Here is a 25,569-nt window from a genome sequence, read left to right as displayed (position 1 = left end):
GGATACGGATAAGAGAATTATTTTGAGCATATATGAACTTTTATAATTGTTTTTGAAAATCGAAAACAGGTATGACGTCACACTGCTGGGTATAGATCTCAAAGATTTCAGAATCATAAGGTCTGACGCCTTACACTGCGATTGCCGATCAATGGTATCCATTCCAAAACCAACAACATACTATATACTCACACACTATAAGAATCATTCCTAAATTTTTTCAATATAAATCAAAACATCTTTTTAAATACCTGCACCGTTTTAAAATAATCGACAACGATGCCTGATCATATACAGGCACCGAAGTACAGTGTCTTCAACACTTACTAAGTCATTATTCCCGATTCGAATACAAAAGATGTAATTGGTAACCCTTAAGTCTAATGAATATATACATATTAGTGGGACCGGAAAGTAATGTCGTTTCTGTCGACATACGGATAAACAGATAGATCTGTTACCGCTCCGGCATTGATTTGTATACTAGATGACAAAAGGTTGTTGATAAAGGTGAATATATTGTTGATTATAAATAAATACTTGTTAAAACTGTAGTCGTGTGAATTTTACTTGAGAAATCGACATTACTTTCCGGTCTTCTTGATATATATATATATATTCATGATGGACGCTCAAAGCAAAACAAAGGTCTCTCCCAAAGATCGCCACTATCTAACGACGTTAACTATATCGTCGATCCATCTGGTGAGGGCTTACAAATGCCGCGTCAACAGAATCGAGAACGCCATAAATGAACCTTCTTGCCCCAACAGTTATCGACAGCACGAGCAATGTGCCCCACAAACCGAAGACACGACGAACAGTTGTTCGAGCTACGTCTTGGTTTTTCTGCGGATCTCATTTCTTATTCCTCGGTCGGTATCACCTAGTCATTGGTCTACCAAGAGTGTCTACCGGCACCTAGTTGCCGCACTGTAATTCGAAATTCAAACTTCGTCAAACAATACTAAGTTTAACTTCCCAGATCGCTTCCGCAGTTACAAGGTAAACAAACATCACGATATCCGGCTTATATTTGCTGATAACATTTTCCGAGATTAATTCGATCGAGCCGAGTTATCTAGTTATAATTTAGCTCCCGCATATTGGACACAGAATAGTCTACCCCATCGATACATGGACCGAAAATGCCCTCCACCTATACGGACGGCCGCGGCGAGCTCGGCCCGTGTACACATCTCATAAGAAAGCGGGGGCGTATTCTGAACACTAGTACTATAACACAACAGATAAAAATAGAAATAACAGTTACGGTTTAAAAATAAAATGAAATAAATTAAGAAGAAAACAAAACAATATTGTAAAAAAAGTAAACCTAGAATAGACCAAATGTGAGAAGTAAATTGAAATAAGAATTGTAATAGTTAAAATATGAGGAAAAGAATAAATGGTCGAATTAAAGGAAAAGATAGAACTTTAGAAAAAAAGATAATAAAATAATGAAAGATCATATGAGGAACGACTGAAGAGCGCGAAATAAAAATACTATATGAAAAAACTATTTAAAAGAAATAAAAGTCCCTAACCTAAAAATAAGTTAAGAGTACGAATAACCTTCAATAACGGGAACCATAAAAAATACTATAACACACAGATCAGGTAAGAAACTAAAGGAATATGAATAAAAGTAAAACCCTGATGTGAAATAGATATAACAGAAAGTTATGTAAGTAAGCAAAAATTTTAAAATGTGAAATCAAATAAGTAAATAAACTACGCAAAAATGTAAATAATAATAAAAGTAATAAATACCTGTATTTTAAATAGTTGAGGAACGAGGATTGAGGTGACGCATAAAAGAAAAGTATGGTATGGAATGTTAGGAAAATTGTAAACGTAAGACTAAGAAACAAAATACAACGAATGAATAATGAAATAAAAGATTACTTGAGAAAATAATAAGATTGTAATGCCCTGTCCCATAAATACGATACAGAGAAAAAGCCCCTGATAGCGGGATCCATAAAAATTACTATAGTACTGAAAAAAATTACCAGTAAATGCACAATCTATCTCAGTAATTAGCGATAATAAACTAAGGACGTGTTTACACGGAAGGAAAATTTCAAATTACTCCACGACTGGATGTATTTGACTTAAAAATTAAATACATCGCGGTCTGAATCGAGCGAAAGTTGATGTTATACTTGTGTGTGAAAGTACTAGGTTGGGCTCCCATGTCTATTTTTGACTCCAAAATATTAAGGCTCCAACGCCTTTCTGTTTTCCACACTATGCGGGAAGCCTGCATTTAGCAGTCGATGACAAATGTCTGAGATAATAACGCTTACTTCTAGAATAGTTTCAATTTTTTTTTTTTGTAAAATTTTACGAGTTTTTGCGACTCTTGACTGACAATTACAATTCCCTTAGTCAAGTCCTATAAACACCGCGTAATGACGTCGCGTCATGACACGGATCGTGGAGGCTACGGCAAAGTAATCTCATCTAAATTCCGCCACCGCTACGTATACGGTACGGACCGGTTCCTGTCGGTGACGGAACGGTCTACCGAATGGACTGTCTCATACATTTCCATACATACATCTTTTTACCTGATACGTTTCTATTACGGTCCGTTTTAACTCTTGTTTTGTCTTTATTACTTCTAATAGAACACCAATTGGTATAACCAGCTACACCAAAAAATCATCGAGTCTCAGTTTCTGATGGCACAATGTTTCGCTTTCAATGATTGATGATTTATCTACCTATATCTGTAGCCCATAATTATCACTATTTTTTATTTTTGTTTTTTTTTTTCGTAAAAATTAATTATGTATATTTACAAGACAGTTCAGGAAACGTCAGTTTTTCTTTAACGGAATATATATTTATATGAGCCCCGTTATTTTTGTCCTCTCCATTCTCCCTATCGTATTTGGGATAGCTATTTTATTTGACAATATTTTTTTTCATTGTTACCATTTCATGTTCGTTCTCCTCTCTCGTCACAATTTCTATTGATACATCCTCTTTCGTACATCACATATTCTTTTGTTCACTTTTTTTCATTCACATTCTTTACACGCATCGACTCTTCCTTCGCCACATATGTACACTTTTATATCATCTAATTTACAATTTCAATTATAATACCTGACCTTATGGTTTTTTAATATAATCTTTATTTTTTGTTATAACCTCCTTGTCAACTCTCATGCAGGCTTTTTTATGTGCCATTAATGGAGGCGATGGTGCCACTTTGTTGTTTAACGTTTTTTATTAGTTAACATAATAAAGATTAAGATGCAGACGATCGCTATTTATTTTGTGCAGCACGTATTACAAGGCATACAGAATGTTTTAAAAAAAACGTCTGTAAATTAGTATTATATATTAGTATATTTTTGATTAGCGCCATTTCAACGAATCCGCTGGCTTGGTCACTTGGAGCGACTGGAATCGGAGCGTGAAGGTAGCGTACCTGGAAAAACCGAGGGGTCGAAGACCAGTGGGTAGACCCAGGTATCGCTGGATCGATTGCGTCGAGGCAGACTTGCGCGAATTGAAAGTCAACCAATGGCAGACGATGGCGCAAGATAGAGGAAAGTGGAAGTCTCTCGCTTCGGAGGCCAAGACCCACATTGGGTCACTGAGCCAGCGGAGTAGTATTAGCAGTAGTGTGTTCTTAGTGAAATATGTTAAAACAGTTCTACGTATTTACCATAAGCCGGCACTGTCTTGTGCGATCGCTCCCGCTTCCGCAGTTAATATAACCAGCGGTTATACGTGGAAAATCGCACGAGCAACTATAGCTCGCACGAAATTAACAGCGCTTCCCTCGGCGCCAATATTTCTCCGTTCGACGTCGAACTTGGGACCGCCCGCCACTAACTACCCCACTGAATCAGCGACGATCACGCCTACACCTTGTCGATGCTCCGATTGGTAGGTAACAAGCTTTTAGTATAACGTTATATTAAATGTTTACTCTGCAAAACGAACAGACGCCGAATTTGACAATCGACAAATTAAAAAAAAATTACTGTTAATTATTTTTCATCAAATAACAATGAATCAAGAAAAAGGAATAAAAGAGAATGTAAATAATGAAAGAAGATACAGTTAACGAACTTGAGAAGGATGATAGAAGAAAACGCTAATAAAAAGTTACTGAAATATTATTTAAAACAAAAGCACGTCGTATACATAAGATAGAGAGAACGAAATTTCAGCAATAGGAATAAAACTGCCGGGCGTAGGCTTCGTCCTTACATTTATTACAAAAACTTAAAGCCACGATAGTCAAATGTTTTGCGCGCAATATGGTCTACCCGCTGTCACTACGACCAATCAACTTTCTTTCTACGAACCACCTTTGTGTTTAAAACTTGTAAACAGTAAATTAAAGAAAGTGGTAAAGAGAGCAGCGAATAAGTCTCCGAATGTGCGTAATGGAAAAATTAGAGCGTGAGGAGTGCGAAAAATGAAAAAGAGAAATAGTAATCTGTACATGTGTTTGTAAATGAGGGTGAGAAATAGTTCAGATGTGCGTGTGTTTTAGGAACTCTTGTACATCTCTTGGGTTCACAGGAAAAATTTTTACTCAATCGTTTATTCACGTTCGTTCTTAATATCTCTCGTTTATTCTTCTTTTATCCATCATATTATTTTCCATTCTTATTCATTTCCTGCTGCTTATCCTACACCGTTCCTCCTGAAATGCTACTTTACAATTTACAATTAATGTACTTTTACCAATAATAACTTATTTTGTTACTTAAATTCATTATTATATTTTGTTATTCTTTTTTTTATTATTTCACTTGTTAGTATATCTCACTCATTCTTTTTATATACGTCACAATGTCTTATTTATTCCTTGAATCTTCTACTTCACCGTTTTTCCTAGATTGATATTTTACAGTTTTAAATTTACGTGTTTTATTTACTGTATTGGCATTTTCTTACGTAATAATTTCCCAATTTTATTGTCTTATGTCTATATCACAGTATCAAGGTAATGTATTGAAGGTCGAGCGCATTTTCTCCACCGCATAAACGGTTAATGGACCAAAATCTAATTCCACAAAGTGTCGGCAATTTCATAGCGTCCATAACTTAAATAATATAATAATGTTACGCGTATTATTATTAAAGTTAAGAACTTGCGACCGGTCCGGGTGAATTACGCATCGCCTGCTATATAGCGTTTTCCTAAATTATAACGACCGCTGCTGAACGCGAGCTAATTCCTATAACTCGGCTAATGGCGCCCAACTTCAAAAAATATAATCTTTAATCTGAATGCAAATCATTCTAATATGTTCCGATCGCAAAGAGCTATCATTAGAGAATTATATTGTCCATCAAGTGTTTTACATATATGAAAATAAAAGGCAGCCAATCATGTAATTTGTCGGACGTCCTATTAAAATCATTTCGTGATAGGAACGTGTTTCGCTTGTGGACTTGAATATTTCGCGTTCGTGTTTGTTTATTTGCGTTTCGACAGTTTTTTTTTAGGTAGCTGTCACGAATCGTACGGCCGGCGCGTCAGCTGTCAAGTAGAAAGAGTTTAAAATCAAAATCATCGGCATTATTGTCCCCACAGGGAGCTACCATCGTCTAGGAAGGCAGTTCGGACTACATATTCCCGCGTAAAGTCCCTAGCTGAGTCGAACAGCTGAACGACAGTTACCCGATATATAATAGCTTAACCCTTTCGCTGCGAACAGCGCCTTTTGGCGCTCGGCTATAGACGCTCTCCCTCAGCGAACAGCGCATGCTGACGCTCGGCTATAGACACTTTATCTCAGCAAACAGCGCCTTTTGGCGCCCGGCTATAGACGCTTTATCTTAACGAACAGCGCCTTCTGGCGCTCGACTATAGAGACTTTACCTCAGTGAACAGTGCCTTCTCGGCTATAGACGCCTTATCTCAGCGCTCGGCTTTAGGCGCTTTCTCATAGCGAACATTGCTTTCTGGCGCTCGTCTATAGGCGCTTTATCTCAGCAAACAGCGCCTTATGGCGCCCAGCTATAGGCGCTTTATCTCAGTGAACAGCGTACATTGTTTCACATTTTCGTATCAATAATTGCATGATCATGGTCATTAGTCTATTTGTCATCAACGCGACAGCTGCGCATACGCTTCTTGTGACAATCTACTATCGCGCCGGCTACTGAGAGAATAAATCATTTTTAGGCGCTCCGCAGCGAAAGGTTTAAACAATAGCATGTATTATCCTCTTTACTTCACCTTTTAAAGTTGGCTACCACCACAGCTCAAATGATTGACTAACTCCAAAGTCATCTGTCCACATCATTAGAATATTTTTTTATCACTTTTAGTCGTCTTAGTATGATTCCTACTAATTCGTGTCATTTTGTTTTGCAGACGGCAATGCATTGGGCGTGCAAGCGTGGTGATGAAAACTTGGTGAAGCTACTGGCCGGCATCGCTCGTCAGCTCGTCAACGAGCGTTCGGTGAGTGATCAACTGAAACGCTGCGTTTGATCTGAACAGATTTTACTAGTTGAAATACAGAACCACTATAGTCTTGTGGAATTTATAATAGTTAACCACAGTAAGATTGAATCAGAAATGAGAAGATCCAAGAACTAATATTACCGAGGTAGCTCGAAGAATTGCTTGTCCGATGGCAGTAGACCGATGGGACCTAAAGGTTCTTCAGTGGCGACCACAAGCCGGTAGACGCGGCGTGGGTAGGCCCACACTTGGTAGACCAAAGACACTGTTAATGTCGCGAGAAATCGTTGGATGAGACCCATTCCTTGCAATGGGCGTCCATCGGCTGAAAAGAAAAAGAAGGCATACACAGTAGCATATGTGAAAATGATTATGAAATTTAAAAAAGTCAGTTTCTTGAAGGCTGTTCTCTGGTCTTTTAGAACACTACTAGCCAGATATTAAGTTTTTAATCTGAAAGGCGTTGTTATAAGAGATTTCAATATATATTTTTTTATATATGCACATGTGATATTAGTAAATTATGTCATACAGATAGTTGATTTTTGATTCAAAAATATACATGGTCTATTTGTCCTTATGAGGGAAGTATATGTATGTAATAATAGACATTTTAAAGCTGAAATATTTATGACCAACAGTAGGACTTGTATATGTCATTATATGATCAATGGTCTGTTGTTCTCGATTAAATTTAAATACGATTAATGTAATATCGATACAAGAGAGTCGATTTAAATCGATTCTTTTAACAGATCGCCGCGCTAATTAGGTGTTTACATTAATACGTGTCGTAACTTTGCACTCGACGACGTTTTACCTAGAAGTTTTAATGTCCAATCAAGTTTAGCTCCCCCCGGGGCTATTTTGCCTCTTTTACGCCGGCAGTTAACATTTCATTGCACACTTTCATGTGGCGTTCGGTGTCGATATCGACGGATGCAGAATGGGGTGAGTAAATTTTATAGTTTGACTACTTGTACAGTCTTTTTTCAACAAGTACATCAGTTCTAACAGATACGAATGTCTCTGACATGTGGTTTAAAAGGCGCCACATGTCACAGAGGCATCGAGGCAAATTATAAAGGATAATTGGTTATAGATGTAAATGCTTTTAAGGAGTGAATAGCTCATTTGCTGTCAATTAAAGAACAGTACATCCTGTCAAAAATCAATGGTTTCAGATATATGTCATAACGTATATATGCCTGCTTATTCTATTATATTTTTGGAGAAATCTTTCAATGTTCTCGCTGTCAGGTTATGGAATGAGCTACCAGAACCAATAAGATGCGCTAAATCGCTGTCAGCATTTAAAAAATGGCGATAGAACACTTTTTTGGCTTCTATAATAGCATATTGTGTAGCATCTGTTATTTATTCGTATTTGTGTGTAATACCTTCCTCACGTATATATGTATATATAAGTATGTATGTATGTATTTGTATGTATGTACACCCTAAACTGCCCTCTCCTTTATGTCTCTCATCTCCATCCAAAGGTTGTGTCTGATAGAGATCAACACGAGCGATAAGACTGCCTCTTGTTTTTTTTCTTTTTTAAATTAATATCTATTGTGTACAAAAAAGTGTAAATAAATACGTTAAAAATAAGGTAATGATAATATTGTAAGAAAAAACTTGTTCAAAATTATAATTTGTAGAGATAAAATTTAATTATTGTTATCTATCTGTCCGTATAGATACAGGGATAATTATAAATAGGTATATACATTCATCCTTTTTGAAGCTATCACACCTATGACCAAACACCTGTGTATTTTTATGTGGCGCCCGTATCTGTGGATGTCTTATTTTCCACGAATATTATTATTGTCATGCTTCCCTCTCATACTTCTTAATGTCTTCTGTTCATTTCTCTTATCCTCTCTTTACAATATCTCGCATTCCTTTTATCTTTCCTTTCTTACATCGCCTTCTCTACAGGATCCAGGATTTACATTATATTTTATTTACGGTTTCTTACATTTATTTGCATTAGTAAAAGAACATCCTGTGTATTGCATAGGAATTCATACTTTCGCAATTACACTAAATCTATATTGATAGAAATTAACACTGTCGAATTAAGTAAGAAAAGGACCAATATTTAGCCACTTCCGCACATGCAGTGGTAGTCGTGCAATGAAATGCACCGCCCGCCAGCCCGCTGATAAATGCGCATGCGGCAAACAATGCGAATCACACAACCGCCACCACCAAATCACTCAACACGTGTTGCACCCCTCCACGGGGCATCTTCAGGAGTTATGTTACACCGATTAGTGCCAAACACAGAGTGCACGACTACCACTGCATGCGCGGAAGTGGCTAAATATTGGTCCTTTTCTTACTTAGGATGGACTTCCGCGAAGTAACGCCTGATTCCATTTAATAATGTCGGATTAAGTTTTGTAAGGCTATTTTAAAAATAGGCTCTATACTGGGCAGTCGAATCGATTGCGGTCCTTAAATTCAATTCGAACCTGCGAAAACGAGGTTAAATTTATTTATAAAGAGTCGCCGTGTAAATCCTTTTGTATATTTTTAATAACTATCTAAAAAGTAATCTAATATATAAAATTCTCATGTCACGGTGTTCGAACTTGAACTCCCCCGAAACGGCTTGACCGATTTTAACCAAATTTTACATGCGTATTCAGTATGTCTGAGAATCGGCTACTATCTATTTTCCATACCCCTAAGTGATAAGGGTGGTCCACCCCTAAATTTTATTTTTAATTTTTTAGATAATTTTTTTGGTTTTTATTTTATTATGATACAGCATACAAAAATACATACAAACCTAAATTTTCACCCCTCTATGATCAACCCTTGTCTTACATTTGTTAATTAAAAACTTTAATATTTTTTTGCAAAACAACGTTTGCGGGATCAGCTAGTAGAACTATAATTGAAGGCTCTGAGATTTAATATTTCTTGCATTCGATTGAAATGTTTTAGTTTAATATGTCGTTGATTGTAACATGTAGTTTATTTATAACTGTGATCGCGGCATCTTTCGCATGGAATTTAACAAAAAATATATTGTTTTTTTTTGTTTTCATTTAAGAATTTGTCTAAAATAAAAGTACACATACGCTACAAATTTATATTTACGTTTGGCAGCTGCATAGTTCAGTATCTATTTAACAGTGATTATTATAAATTTATTTATTAGTAGTTTAATAAAAAAATAGGTAGTTTTTGTTTTCGTTTAAGAATTTTTCCAAAATAAATATAGCCAAGTTACGCCCTAATACATCAGCTACCTGCCGGTATAAGTTAAAATCGGTTCAGCCATTCCAAATATTAGCCTGGACAAACAGACTGACAGACAGACAAAAATTAAAAAAAAAAATTAAATTCATTCATTGCAACAAGGGGTAAATTTAGTATTAGAAACAGATACTCTAAATATATTTATTCGTGTTTATAATGACTTCAGGTTTGATGTGATATTTGATCATTGGATCTAAATAGATACATACTATTGACAATAAATTAATATCTTTCATCATTATTTCAACAAGAAGACGTCCACTGTTGAACATTAGATATATGGATAAAAAATGTGAGAATAAAATAAAGATTAGAAATAAAATTGTACCTAGCCACCTAAGAGTAAAAAAGATAAGGAAAGGAAGGCGATGAAAGCAAGAAGGAATGAAAGAATAAAAAAAAATTGCAAGATATTGTGAAGGATAAAAGGAAAGAATAAAAGAAATTGAGAAGAATGAAAGTGAGTTTAGAATAAAGATAAAACCATGAAAAAATTATTTGTAAATAAAGGCCCTGTACCAAACAAAACAGGGGTACGTTTAAAAAAAAAAAACATTAGATGTATTTTGCTTCTTTCCTGGTGTGGGTGATCAGGCACATTGCACACACACTACTACACTACCATTGAGCAATCACTTCTCAAAGATTTCAAAAGTCATATTACAATTACGGTTGAATAAACAATCATGATTATAAAAATTGTTGCCAATTGCCAGAGACTCATCGTGGAATACGTACGTAATGACGTATTAAAAAAAAATGCCAAACAGAGATACGTTTGTAACAATCTATCGAAGTAAGAAATTTCGGATTCGGTTACATCTGTCACATTGTAATATTCGGCGTGATATTCCGATTCTAATATTAATATCCGGAATATTATTCGATATAAATATTCGAAACGATATAAAGGTGGCAGATGCGAGGTATGATTCGAGCGATCCACATATAAGGATAGACGCACACGTACGCATGCATCACAGACTAAACTTACCAGTATACTAGTTTTATTTTTAATCTGTGGTTTTCATATATCATACGACTTTAAGGTTTAATATCGGAGTGATGAAACATGCAGCAGATATTGCAATGTTTTTATACTGACTATATAAATAGTTTTTACACTGCCTCACTACAGCGAAAGCCAAAGAAGGTGCTATGGGTAAACCCACGCGTGATCGACAATGCCCCTCATCTTCAAAGATATTTTTAAGCATGTTTGTTTACAGTTCGCATATACAGGGTGATTGTTTACAGCTTTAATCTTTATAGGGGTGAATATATAGCTCATTTGTCAGCATAAAGCTTATAGGAATATGTTTTTTTTATTTCATTTGAATGCTACTGGCCAGTAACTCTGTTCTGGAACTTTTTGATTGATACTTCGATAGTATGTACCATACATTGATTAACAAATAAGCTATACCTTCATTCCTGTAAAGCTTTTACATCAATAACCAATCACCCTGTATAACTCTGTCCTTATTTTAAGCGATGCTTCTTTAATATAAATGGCCATATAGGATTCGACGTTTATTGATTAAAATGAAGGCAATGTATGCGTATTGTTTCTTTAATACTTTGTTAGAAATGTTCAGAATTAAAATAGAATACAGTGATTTGTAATAATGAGAATGTAGTTGCCTGTTATACGAGCACTCTCTTGTGATATATTCATTTGACACCTTTAGGGCGGTATAAACAAATTATTCGAGCTTTGTTTTTATTTTGACAGTTGACAGTAATGACACGTGTCAATAGTTTTGACATGTGTCATTCGTGTCAATTCTTTTTACTCTTTTTAAATTCATATTTTTTGGACAACTTTTATGAAAGTACGAAAATAACTAACATTGTCCAGCTGATAGGATCATGTTGATGTGGCCGCCATCCGAGACAAGATGATCGACCATATTACTTCCACTCTAAAGGTGGAGAGATTTTACAACTGAAATGATGATGGTTATGCCAGCCAGGTCTTGGAAGTAATGACAACATGAAGTCCAAAGCAGAAGTCTGTTGTATATTGCATTTACTGTGTGTTATGTTTTGCTAGCCTAAATATGCTTTGTGCAGCTTCGTTGAAATTGAGCTCACGGAAACAGAGGTCCTGGAGCTAAAATATACTCAGGCAGATCCTTTTCCAATTACAACGATGATGTTTGCACGAAGGACTTTACCCATGTAGGTGTATATAGTATTATGAATTGACTGAAGGGAGCCACACGGACCTCTCCTGATCACCCTTGACGAAATGTGTATGGTGATCTATTGTCTATTCTATTGTTTCTGAAGATGTTAATGCTGTTATCCCTAAGGCTTTTACAGCATCATCGGTACTGAGTTCACGGAGCGGAAGGGTCCGTGAACTAGATGCGTGTATGTTGATCAAAATTAGCTCATATTTATATCAATTCTTAAGACTATGAAAATAATATACAACCAATAAAAACCATCAGCCAATCACAAGTCGAGAATATTGTAGAGCGCTGTCTCTTTCGTCCGACGGAAATATACAGAGCTGTACGGGAACCCCCGAGTTTGATTCGCTGGTGGCAGTGACGTAATATAGCTCCTATAGAGTAATAAATTCGATAAGAACTGTGTCTTGAGATCATAGGTCTCTGGTTCGATTGCATTAATACAGTCTTATTTATAATTCACACTTTGTGCATCAATTATATAGGATTGCCACAGGTCATCAAATTTCGAGAATATGGGCAGAAGCATCCTCTGCGTAACATATACTGCGAAAGCCAACCGTGGCGAATATGGTATATCCACCATATATATCTTTTGCGACACCTATGCAGTGAGCGTCTAGACTAAAACGACTACTATAGTATAAAAGGTTTTAGTGATAAGAAAACGAATTTATTCTAAGATTACATTATTATACAAGATGTCATTATTTAATTATATAAAGTGTATAATAATATTAAATAAATTAAAATCTTACATTAATACTAGCAGTAATATCATATCAAATTAACATAAAGAAGCATCTAAACCAGTAACATATATATAACATATACATGACCTCCATAATTGATATGTTAGTGATATTGATATATTCTAGTGCTCTCTCGTATCTTTTAAAAAGCAATTTCGTTCGAAATTATTGAGTACATACAATGCAGTTTAAACCATAATATAAATATATAAACCATAGTCTTTGATCCTTGTATGGTAATGTTTTTATTTTTGTTTTTTCATTGTTTGACTATAAATCATTATATGTTCTCAGTGAGATAGTTATAAGGTAACAACTATAACTAATTTTATATTTCTAAGCTTTTAAGTTTGTACTTTCTGGCAAACCCTTAACAATAAAACTGCCTGTAGGGGGATGATGATATATATATAAATAATCTACTACTACTACTCCGCTAGCTCAGTGACCCAAAGTGGGTCTTGGCCTCCGAAGCGAGAGACTTCCACTTTCCTCTATCTTGCGCCATCGTCTGCCATTGGTTGACATTCAATTCGCGCAAGTCTGCCTCAACGCGATCGATTCAGCGATACCTGGGTCTACCCACTGGTCTTCGACCCCTCGGTTTTTCCAGGTACGCTACCTTCACGCTCCGATCCGATCCCATTCGCTCCAAGTGACCAAGCCAGCGGATTCGTTGAGCTTTATATTCGCCAATGATATTTGGCTGTGCTACTAAAGTCTCAATTTCGGCATTCTTTCGGAGCCTCCAAGATCCGTCTTGATTTCTCGCTGGTCCCAAGATCTTCCGCAAATATAAAATATAAATAGTCAGTATATTAAAATTAATATTTTCGTACCACTTTAGTGTACGCACAGCCTAATCGTAACAGACGCAAGCGCGTCTATAATATATTTTATGCGTTTGAGATAGTATCAACGTATGCAAACATGTGGGACGTACCTTCTTCATTTCTTTTATTTTGAACGCGAATTTATTGAGAACTAGCTATGAACACCGCACGGCCTATAAACACATATATGAACGTATAAGATACGACATTTATTGGTTAAAATGAAATCAGATATATATATCGATTTTTTTATGCTCTTTATTTTACGTTCAGAAGCGAAAAAACTTTAGAAATAATGTAAATGTCTGAAGAGTAACGTCAATGGATACGAGACGTGGTCGTTCACGATAGCTCAAGGTCAACCGTAGACCACTGGTGGGCATGCTCGAGGTTTTGCTGAGATGAAGAGATCCGCAGAAGAAAGGTCACAGACTCGAGAAACTGCTCGTCTATGATGACCACGTGCTGGACTTTGTTAGGGCGTTGTTAAAAACAGCCGACGATTTAAAAAAAAATAACTTGAACTTATATTTAAATTTTATTTACGATTTAAGTAAATAGTTAAAGAGACTTAAACACTGTAATGTGCAATAACGTGAGCGAAAAAATTCGGGAATATTAGACGTACACCAATACCTCACTTTGCGTCGTGGTTACGTTCCAAAAAAACACGACGCTAAGTGAATTAAGATTTTCTATAGCATAACATTTAAAGACTCAAATTCAAAACAACGTAAATTTGAAAATCAACGACGCACAGTGGAAATTATTACTAAGTAAGTCGCGTAAACGGAAATCGAGACGACGCAAAGCGAGGTATTGGTGTATGATAAAACTATATTTACTTTATTGATGAATAGTTTATTTGTAATGTTAGGTTATATATAAATATATATATAAATTTTCCAAAAACATATTTTGAATTTTAGTTATATTTAACGATGGTAGACGTTGAATATTGAAATAAAATATACACAATTCTATTTTATACAAGTTTTAAATAACGTAGTTGACCAATAAGTATAAAAATACTTTACACGATTTTTTCATCCTAGCACTAATCTATATTTCTTTAATTCTAATTTTGAAAGTGTCTTGCAGAAACCTATCTATACAGATAAAAAAACACAATTGAGGGAATACCGTAAACCCCAAGGTATAAATAAGTAAACAAACCGTCGATCAGTTTGTCTAAAGATGTGTTGGTAAATTGGTCTATTTTATAAAGAAAACCAACCGATAGCGTTAATTACAATCGAAATTCTCAATTTGAATCAAACCCGACAACTGTCAGATATCACTGACGTATCTACTGACAATGGCATTTTGGTGCCAGTCCGTAATAAACTTGTACAATTTCTTTTTATTCCAAATTTGAATTTTTATATGTGTTCTATTTATGAACTGAAATTTCATTGTACACTAATTTGATTTGTTCTCTGAAGCTTAGACCTCATCAAAACGACTTTCAAACCTTCCCCTCTCTGTCACCTACTCTTTCTTTCTCTTTCCCTCTCACTTTCTCCCTTAACACCTTCTCTATGAGTACATCTGTGCATGGTGACTGCATATAGATGTTCTTCCAGCTTTTTAATCGAGTGTGTAAATAAATCAGTGTGTGTGAATATATATTTATAATTCCAGGGCTACACACCACTGCATATCGCTATGCAGTTCCGGAATGAAAATGTTTATAAGCTACTCATTGATGTCTATGGTAAGTCAGCTTTACCTATATCACTCAAAATTTAGTGACACAAAGTTGTCAACTAAACTTGTGTCGTCGTGAGCCTTAAATTTGGACCTTTGTGTATGTGTATGTATGTATAGTGGTGGGGTCGAGGTGACCATGGTTGATGCTATAAATGTAGCAATCTGTCATAATGTAATCAATTTGAACATATTACTTAAATTTATTTGTTTAGATACAGAAACGGGAATAAGATTGAGTTCCCCTATAATTGCATACCCCAACTTAAAATAATTTCAGTAAAATTACATATGTTTTCTATTGTATAACCACACACAGTTGCATATATAAGAGTTTCTAATATTATGCAGCCAAGAGAGAGTAAAGGTATTACCAACATAGTTTTAATTACTTGATATAAAGAAAATGAAAGTTCAATGAGTTAGCACGCCATCTGGCGGAGACAGAGAGCACTTTTATAAGTAAACTGTTGTTTGAGTTAGATGAATTTTAACTAGATGGCGTTAAAATAAGTATGCCAGTCACTCGTTTTACTATTTCTTCATTTCTGCTGCGATCTCGTGGATATATCTTGACCATACTCTTCTCCATGGTTCGTAGAACGATTGTGAACCTACCAGTGAAGCACAGAATGATCATTATATGTCTTTGTCCACTACAACTATCGCTCGCAATTCACTTGCAGAAGGGTAATGAAGACAGTGATATATTAGACCTTTATTATCATAATTTAAACTATGCGACGTCCTTGCTAGGCATAGGTCTCCACCATAGATATCCAATAGAAATTTCAGAATGTGTCCGCAAAGTCCTTGAAGAGTCCGCCCAAATCCAAGGAGCGCCCGCTCAAGCGATCTAAGTATTCAATGTTATCCCAAAACGGTGAAATAGTGTATGTGGCAGCCTGAGCCCAAGACCCGTAGGAGCCGCCTGGAGGCCTCGAGCTTATCTTTCTTTAAGAGACCTCAGGCTAGGCGACCCTTGTGCTCTGCAGCCACGTACCAGCAGAGTTAGAAAATGCCACTTGGACAAAGTCTGGTCAAAAACTGGTTTTTGGCTACAAGCCTCTTTCAGCGGACTTGCAAGACAGGGCCTTCCCTAAAGATATCTTAGAGGCATAACATAATCGACATGGCTGGTTGGCGATCGCAGTGTGGTATTATGGTACGCTGAGGATGCTACTGTCCAACCTCTGTACGCTTGTTTGTGAGCACAAGCAATCATATATATATATATATATATATATATATATATATATAGTTTACGATTCATTAGTTAGATATTTGTATAATTGATTTCAGATGCCGACCCGAACGTTCGAGATTGGTCCGGCAGGAAACCCAGGCAGTATTTGGTTCATATGGACACTTCACTTTCGCCCGGATCATATCGAAGTAAGTAGATACTTAATAAAGTAAATGTCCAAGAACAACTGTGACATTTCGCGCCATTTGTAAAAATCAAGTCACCTTCAAATTACGACATTAATTTCGCGCCACTTGTTATCATGGCGGACCCATACCGCTCGCAGCGGTGGTGATGAGGTTGAACAATTGGCAGCATTGAAGTGTTCTATATTTAAAAATTTTAAGTGTTGCCAACTTATCGGATGTTTTGCAGAGCCCACACGATACAATGTAACACGCCCGGTGACGTCACCGCCGGCTATAAGAGTAAACGCATACACTTTGCCGTCATACGCAAGTAAGGAAGGTCAATATATATATGTGTGTGTGTGCGTCCGAACTATTGGGGTATTGTAATCGAGGAGGATTTCATATTTAATCTTATTACATTTAAACTTTTATACACTCTGCACTGTTTTGCTTACGCTTAAACAACATTCTTTTTCATATATTTAATGTTTTTATATGAAAATATGGGTTTTGTTTCACTGTGTGTTTCTTCTTTCTGTATGTAGTGAACTGCTCCTTCAAACAGCGCACAAAGAGAACTTTTGGGTTTTTCGATCACATAACCAGATAATGCTGTGACAACTCGTACAAAATTTTGATCACTGAAAATATAGATGGAGGGTGACCACGAGGCCGTAGACCCGTGCACCAGGCCGATTAGACCCGAATAATACTCGATACGAAATCAGCTGATACACGTAACCGGCACGAATACACCCGGTGAACTACAGGGAGTGCCTTAAGTTGTCTAAGCGATGTCACATAGATCACTTCCGCTCCTACCGCGCCCCTAAATGTAGCGCCAACTCGGACCCTTCCAATTCCGCAGTCAGTTCCTTGATTCCCGCTTCGAGATCTCTCCCCTCTCTCTTCAATCTAAAGCCTGATAGCAAACACTTGCTTTAGTCGGATACATTCTCTGAACGTATCCCCGTCCGGTGAGAGTAGTAAAAACATCTTAATCTTGATCCGTACCTTAAAAAAAAACCGCCAACTGTGATTTCAATTATTTCGTTTCAAACAATTTGCTTTTGGTTAAAAGCGTCGATGTGCCAATTCAAAAGCCGAACAGGTTACAGTTTCTTCGGCTAATCTAGTTTGCGTTTTAAACACACATTGAATGGTAGGATTTAAAATTTGTATTTCTAGCGGTAAATAATGCCTTTTTTACGACCTCCGTTTTGGAGACCTCTCGCCTTCCCTGTCTTTTCGTGAATATAATTTAACATTGTCGGTATTTATGTACCCTGCGAAAGGATATTTTTTAAATCTCAATTAACTACTGCATATAACACCGGCAAACATAAAAAAACGAAATTTTTTTTTTTTAATTTCCTTCTAATTTTGAAAATAAAAACGATCGACACATGTAAGTATCGATATATTACTACTGATAAATCCAGTAAATTAGTAATTTAAATTTCCTTTTTCCCCCTCACAACCCAAATATGGCCCCTGGCGGACGCGATGCACCATCACAAGCACGGATCATGCACACATGACACTGGTACAGCACGGTGGTTAGTAAAGGGAGTCCTCGACTCTCCCCTGACCGCCGAATAGTCCTCTTCACACACACAATACACTTACAAAACCCGGCAACAAATATGGCACATCGACCTTTGAAAAGAGACAATCGGCTAATTTCGGCTTCGTAGAGCGTTATCTCTGTCGCACGAAATACAAAGAGTCCGATATCTATTAGGAACAGCTAAAACAACTTTCATTTGCTTCCTTTGATAATTATTTTAATTCTTTGTATAGAATACACCAATTTTTGCGATGTAAGTGGTGGCTATAGGTTGGGGTAAATAATAAAAAAAAACATGTTCACATTATGTTTACGCATTTAATTTTTTAGGAAAATTAAAACTGTACATAATAAAACTATTGTTAAAATGAGACATTGTACTAAAACCTGACCTTTGAGAGCACAGATAGTGAAATGGAAGTAACTGAGAATTAGAATTATTATTATTTTTATTACAATGTTTCATTGTATAAGTGTTAAAAGCGTACAGATCGGTTGAAAACTAAATACTAAGAAGCGAAAGACTAGACGTATCTTTGTTCGAATTATTCACAATAAAAAACATAGACATACACGTGTTAAATGCAACAAATAAAAATAAACTTATAACGCCTTTATTTCGTCTTTAAAAATTTAACAAATTCTACAAGAATCTTAGTGTATGCATATATAATAAAGTTCAATAGCATTCAGTAGTGTTTAATTGATCATAATTCGCTGAACTTGGTTTATTGGTTCATTTACGTTGTTGATATAACAATGTTTTTATCGAAAATTGTTGAATTACATGTAAAAAAGCAACTGTCGAGTTCGGAGATCGGTAGTCCGAACAGACCAGAAGATTCAATTGTTCATATAAATGTCAATTTAAATAAAGGTTTCGATTTTAGAGAAGGAGAGTTTCCTGCGCATCGGTTCGTTGAATGTGCGCGTTAAGAAGACGACGGAGGCGTTCAGCAACTTCCTGGGCGTAGGCGCGACTCGCTCATCCGCGTACGTACCGAAAATGCGCGACCGGGACGCGGAGAGGCGCTCGGACGACTCCGACCACCTGCACAAGTCCTGGGGCTCCGCTGACAACATTCAGGTACCCTTCAGCACTCCCCCGATTTAGAGAGAGGTATCAATAAACACATGCGAACACACAGACCCATGCATATATATATATGTATATATTACATATTTTTGCCCAGTTCGTTTGCAAAAATACTTCGCCACTTTTCGCAGTCCGAGCAACCCACAGTTTTTACCAGTGTGACTTCGATATATGTGGCTGCAGTTCTTCCAAGGTTCTCTCACTCCCATCGATGTATCCATTCTCACGTTGTTCTAGGATATCAATATTTCGAACCCGGCAGTATTGCATACAGTAAAGGATCCCGTAATATGCGTATTAATATATTTAAATGTACACTATAACAATGTCTTCACGTTTCGAAGATAATTCGAAAGAATAAATGTAAATCTCATTACAGTTTAGTATAACAGTTAGATGTTTTTATGTATTATTGTTTTATATTTGTAATATGTATTAAACCTTTTTTATTATAAGTATATATGATATATACGTATGTATGTATGTTTATGTTCATTTGTTTGTGAATATGTATTTTTTTTGTACACGTGAACTACCCTTTATAAATACTTTTATCTTTTTCCTTACTATGGTTGTCTGTAAGAGATTGCCTTGTGTGATAAGGCCGCCCATTGTACTTTTCTGTATATTATTGTATCTGTATATTATGTATCTTATCGTGTACTATAAAGAATATTAAAATAATTTTAATGGAGATGTATGAATGTATTCAGAAGGACGATAAGCTGATGCCGCCGCCTTTGAGCAGCAAGGTGCGTCGTCGGGGCGCCAGCGGGAGGCGCGGGGTGGGCGCACATAGTCGCAGCACGCCCTCCACGCCCGACCAGGTACACACCATATGGAATAAAACCAATGAATCTCTTCCACTGGACAGTTCCCAAGATTCACCTTCCAATAGACACCACTATACAATTCCCTAAAATCACCCCCTATAGACACTTGTACTGAATATTCCTGATTAAGTCCATCCTAAGTAAGAAAGCGACTAATATATAGCTACTTCCGCTATGCAGCAGTAGTCGTGCAATTAAGTGCACCGCCCGCCAGCCCGCTGATAAATGCGCGTGCGGCAAACAATGCGAAAAACAACTACCACCGTTAATTCACTCAACAAGTTACACCGAGACTTCTTGGTGTTTAGCACTGGTCGGTGTAACATTACTTCTGAGGATGCCTCGTGGAGGGGTGAAATATGTGTTGACTGAATTAACGGTGGTATTTGTGTTTATATATATATATATAAACACAAATATCACCAGCACATCCACCGCTAGACATACATATGTCCAGCAGAGGATGTCTTACGTCTGAAATATAGAAAAGAATGTATGCTTATATATATAGTTATAAATATATACATACATGTATATATTTATAAATATATATATATATATATATATATATATATATACTAGCTGATCCCGCAAACGTTGTTTTGCAAAAAAAATTAAAGTTTTTAATTAACAAATAAAAAATAAGGGTTAATCTTAGAGGCGTGAAAATTTAGAGTTGTATGCATTTTTGTATGCTGTATCATCATAAAATAAAAAAAAAAACTAAAAAAAATGTCTAAAAAATAAAAAAAATTTAGGGGTGGTTCGGCTACTATCTATTTTCCATACCCCTTACCACTTAGGGGTATGGAAAATAGATAGTAGCCGATTCTCAGACTTACTAAATACGCATGTAAAATTTGGTAAAAATCAATCAGAGGAGTTCAAGTTCGAACACCGTGACACGAGAATTTTATACATTAGATATAATTCTAAATATTAATCATTCCACTTTCACAGCCCCGGGCCCAAATAGGTGTCTGCGAGGAGGGCGATTCGGACTCGGATTCGGCAGCAGGCTTCCACTCTGCCTGGCGACAGCAGCGCGCCTCCCACTGCACATAACCACGCCCCCTCCAAGGGATCTACATCAAACAAACATAACCGCTGAATCCATTCAAATAATACTTTAAGTATTAATATGTGTTAAAAGGATAGAAAAGCATAGCTCACAATTAGCGTATATGAATCTAGATATAGTAAGAATTGATAGTATTACATACATCCACGGGATTTTAACAACGCCATCTATACATTCCAATGTAAAACTCATACTTAAATTCGCTCTGAAAAACAATTATCACTAGTATATAAGATATATATATATACTTTTCTAATAATATACGAAACGATGGCTTGATGCCGATTCGTGGAAGCTTAATTTTGAATTATACATCAAAATTTTAACTCACTTTTTAAATTTTTATTTGAGATAACAATCAAATAGGTTATATATGTCCTAAACATAGTTGTAGGATTTATTATATCTCGCTTTAAACCTTACAGTTCAAACGAACCATATAAATAGCATTTTTCAACGAGATCTTATCACAAATGAAGAGATACAGAGACGAAAGAAGGTAAAAGATAAAGTGGAATAAGCGAGCCATGGGGTCCTGGAGTGAAAATGATCTAGGAGTATATCTATAGGCAAGGTCTGTGTGCAGAAATGAACATCTAACAGTTGAATAGTGATCATGACCCTGAGAGTAGATATAAGGTTAAAATTGAAGACAGAAACAGATAGGAGACAGAGGGAACCTTTGTGGTCAAAAATGTTTATTGCAATAGTTGAAAGATGAACAAATTAATAGTTCTTAGAACAAGAACTAAGGTCACCTATGTAGCTAGAAGAAATGCTCGTAACGAGCAGGGACACCAACTATTTTGACAGATAGGAAGTCGTTTGATTCGGGCAGCGCATCAACACCATCTTTACAGAAGGAGAAAGATACCACAAATTAGGGATTTTTTCCCGTTGAAGCATTTTCAAAAAATCTGATTTTGATGAACGCCCTCTGGTGGAAGCTTTACTACATTTCTTCTACATTCCGAAAAACTCTATTAGATATATGACTGACTACTGAATATGGAAATTTGAAGTTTATAAGCAAATCTTACAGTTTTTTTTAAAATATCTGCCTATATTGATATCTTCTATTACAATAACACCTACCATAGATATCTTATCACATCTTTTATAGTTGAAATAGAAACCTTAGTAATTGACTGTATGAATAATAAAATTTATAATTGACTACTTTTAAGCTATATCTGAAAAGACATTTTTACAATCACCTCTTTGGTGTGTTCATATTCGTAAACCATATGTTTCTTACTAAGTCTTTTCATTTTCTATTTATTTATTTTTTTACTTTTTACAGTATATATATAGTAAATTTAATATGTCCATTATTAATATGACAATATCTTATTGTATTTTTAACTCATGCCACAAAAAAGTTATGGATCTTCTCTTACAGAACACACCGTAATAGAAACCCGTGGCACTCTAGGAACACTTGAACCAATTTAACCTTTTGCTTAATTGGTAATGAAATATATGGACTCACAACTATAGGAGTAATCCCTGTTTCTCCAAATTCTTCTCTACCCTTGTTTACATTTTAAGAATTATTATACACTGGTTCGTTTGTAAGATGACACTTTCAAATATCATTCCTCTATATGGTGATTGTAGATAGATCTAAAGGCTTTAAACGTGGAAATATATATCTAATTTGCATTCAATTAGTGTATTAATATACCAAATAGATGATTTCAGAAAAATAAATTAATATAGCTTATTTTTGGATCAGTGAACCTATTTAAAGCCTGTAAATCTATTTTCAATCATCCTGTATAGTTGTTTAATGTATTACACATCGTGTTCAGTATTATAATGATTATATTTTTTAATCATCCGTAAAGTAAGATATGTTTTTAATGCTCATACAAATAAGTGACTTAATTTTTTTTTTCATTTATATTCCAATTTCTACTTATACGCTATTGTATTTGAAATTTATAAATATGTTTTATATTTTGCTTATATTTTAATAAATGGTTTTATGGAATAATGTGTTTTTTATTATAATGCAGATGTTATCTTATTTTCAAAAATATTATTTGTTATATTTCTGTAATTTTTTTAAAAAAATTTCAAGTTTAGAAACAGAACTCCATGATCTTATCCCACTATCCCTATTTCTATGTAGAACGAGTGGGAAGTCGGCCCACTACCATCCTTATAGTGGGAAGTTCCCTTTGTATACGGTATACCTTTTGATTTGCAAAGCTCTAGTATGGAACAATCTGTCGGCCACCTTATTTCTAAAATATAACCCAGGTTTCTTCAAGGTCACCGTGAACAAGTACTTACCGAGTCAGCGTGCTTCATCTTCGACTACATCGCTTTCCAACGGGCAAGCTGATAGTAAGGCTGACTAGTTAACAGATAAAAAAATTCCTTACGACTGAATTCTATTAATATATTTAATTACAATGTTTTATGATTCTTCGCATATATCTTAAATTTTACAACGTAAAAAGTTTTCACACAGTATATATTGTTTTGATTATAATTTATAACTAAATTAGTATTAAAATTATAGTTGATATGTAGTTTTTTCGGGTTACATATTATTGTATTATATGAAGTAACTCGAATTAATAGGGTCCAAGAGATTTATGTGTGGCGACAACGAAAGCTAAGTGGACCCACGGCATAGTCCAGGTGGCTGAAGGTCACAGGACTTTACAACGGATGCCTATAGCTTGCAGTGGAACGTCTATCAGATGAAAAATAAGGCATTTTCTACCCCTGTCATGTTGAAGACAGGGTTTTACAATTTCTTTTTAATAATTATATTGATACTAGCTGATCCCGCAAACGTTGTTTTGCAAAAAAAATATTTTTAATTATCAATTTAAAATAAAGGTTGATCGTAGAAGGGTGAAAATTTAGGGTTGTATGTATTTTTGTATGATGTATCATAAAAAAATAAAAACAAAAATTTCGTCAAAAAAATAAAAAAAAATTTGTAAGGGTGAACAACCCTTATCACTTAGGGGTATGAAAAATAGACAGTAGCCGATTCTCAGACCTACTGAATACGCATATAAAATTTGGTAAAAATCAGTCAAGCCGTTTCAGAGGAGTTCAAGTTCGAACACCGTGACACGAGAATTTTATATATTAGAATACACTTTCATTTTGTTCCCTTTTACCTTTAAATGATCTCTTATTTCTACTTCCATTGTTTATGTGTATTACTGCTATTCTATTGTCTATTGAGACACACACATGCCGATATGCAAGCCTAACTGGACGATCTAAGACGAGAGGCTTTGGAGACGAGACTTAAAATTAACATCTGGAAGACCCAAGAAATGAGATGCAGAGCAACAGTTTCCTTGCCGTTGCTTATTAGCACAGAGGGAGTAGAGAGAGTCCACACATTCTCTTACCTCGGTAGCGTAGTATCGGAATCAGGAGTGACCGAAGAGGACACCACATCAAGAATCTCCAAGGGAAAGGCAGCCTTCCCACGGCTCCGTATACAATAGTAAAATATATAATAAACCAAATTTTACAACCTTCATCTTCCTACAATGCAGACATAATTCATATTAATAAATCTTTGACTAAGAAGTAAGGTTATAAAATTACAAAATAACCTAACCTCTTGTATGTCAAATAACTTTAAATTGACTTGTTTTATGTATTTATCTTTAATAGTATATGGAGCATTTCATTCCGAAGTTTAAAGTAGTATTATTTAACAAGTATTTCTTTAATAAACATTTGAAATTGCAAAATAATTCAGAATATTCTAAAGTGTATTGAAATATGGTTCAGTTACATGTTTTATTAATTTTTTTTTTAATATTAATTATTCCTGATAATAAAATTTTACTTAAAAAGTTAAAAAAAGGATGAAATTGAACAATTTTAAAGGGCAACAAAATTTTATAAATTAAGGTTAGAATTAAAAGCAAGTCATTGTCATTACATTGTTGCACCGGCTTCCTTTTAAATGGCGCCGATGTTCGACGTAGTGATGTCCAATAAGTCGATACGTGCACGATAGTAAAATATAACTTGTTTTGCTCAAATATATTAGTTTTAGTTTACATTTTAATTAATATTTTTAAACTAATGTTTATTACATACATATATTTTCTTGAAGATGTGTTACGTGAATAAATAAAATTTAATGTAAATGTCAATCTGTCAAACAGTCTGCTCAAATAGCTCGAAGCAACCGCACGCTCTGTCCGCGTCATCGCGACCAGCGCTGTTCGTCAGAGCTCTTCCAGTCGACTTCTTCACCAGCCAGCCGAATGCGCACCGTAACCCAGAACATCGTTCGTGTGAGAAGTGCCTATCTCCAGTTCTCTCGCAAAACACACACACCGTCGCGCCCAGTCGAATTCCCGCTCGGTACAGCCATCT

General features: G+C 35.5%; 2 protein-coding genes across 3 annotated transcripts in view; both read left to right on the top strand.

Moving 5' to 3' along the window:
* Positions 1-6,484, top strand: part of sowah (sosondowah) — a 106,844-nt gene extending 100,360 nt beyond the window's left edge. Inside the window, exon 6 of the mRNA XM_068766812.1 lies at positions 6,365-6,484. Coding sequence (XP_068622913.1) covers positions 6,365-6,484 — 120 coding nt within the window. The remainder of the gene's footprint in view (positions 1-6,364) is intronic.
* Positions 6,485-7,381: 897 nt separating this feature from the next.
* LOC137933223 (uncharacterized) lies at positions 7,382-21,448 on the top strand. 2 transcript variants are annotated; one of them, XM_068777082.1, is made up of 7 exons: positions 7,382-7,408; positions 15,170-15,242; positions 16,538-16,630; positions 16,857-16,940; positions 19,073-19,269; positions 19,992-20,105; positions 21,072-21,448. In XM_068777082.1, the coding sequence occupies exons 1-7, from the start codon at positions 7,397-7,399 to the stop codon at positions 21,174-21,176; spliced, it is 678 nt and encodes a 225-aa protein (XP_068633183.1). In that variant the 5' UTR covers positions 7,382-7,396; the 3' UTR covers positions 21,177-21,448. The 2 variants fall into 2 exon arrangements, with proteins under 2 accessions (XP_068633183.1, XP_068633192.1); XM_068777091.1 differs by lacking the exon at positions 16,857-16,940.
* The last annotated feature ends 4,121 nt before the right edge of the window (positions 21,449-25,569 follow it).

Source organism: Battus philenor, unplaced genomic scaffold, assembly GCF_028537555.1.
Source record: "Battus philenor isolate CCGP_79_NKW_IND1 unplaced genomic scaffold, ilBatPhil1.0.hap1 SCAF_1, whole genome shotgun sequence".
Taxonomy (NCBI): Eukaryota; Metazoa; Arthropoda; class Insecta; order Lepidoptera; family Papilionidae; genus Battus; species Battus philenor.
Note: the sequence above shows the minus strand (reverse complement) of the source record. Positions and strands in the feature narration are given on the sequence as shown.

Coding starts and splice junctions, on each gene's coding strand:
- LOC137933223 (XM_068777082.1), top strand. Junction 16,631..16,856: donor TTCGCCCGGATCATATCGAA/GTAAGTAGATAC, acceptor GATGTTTTGCAG/AGCCCACACGATACAATGTA. Junction 20,106..21,071: donor CGCCCTCCACGCCCGACCAG/GTACACACCATA, acceptor CCACTTTCACAG/CCCCGGGCCCAAATAGGTGT.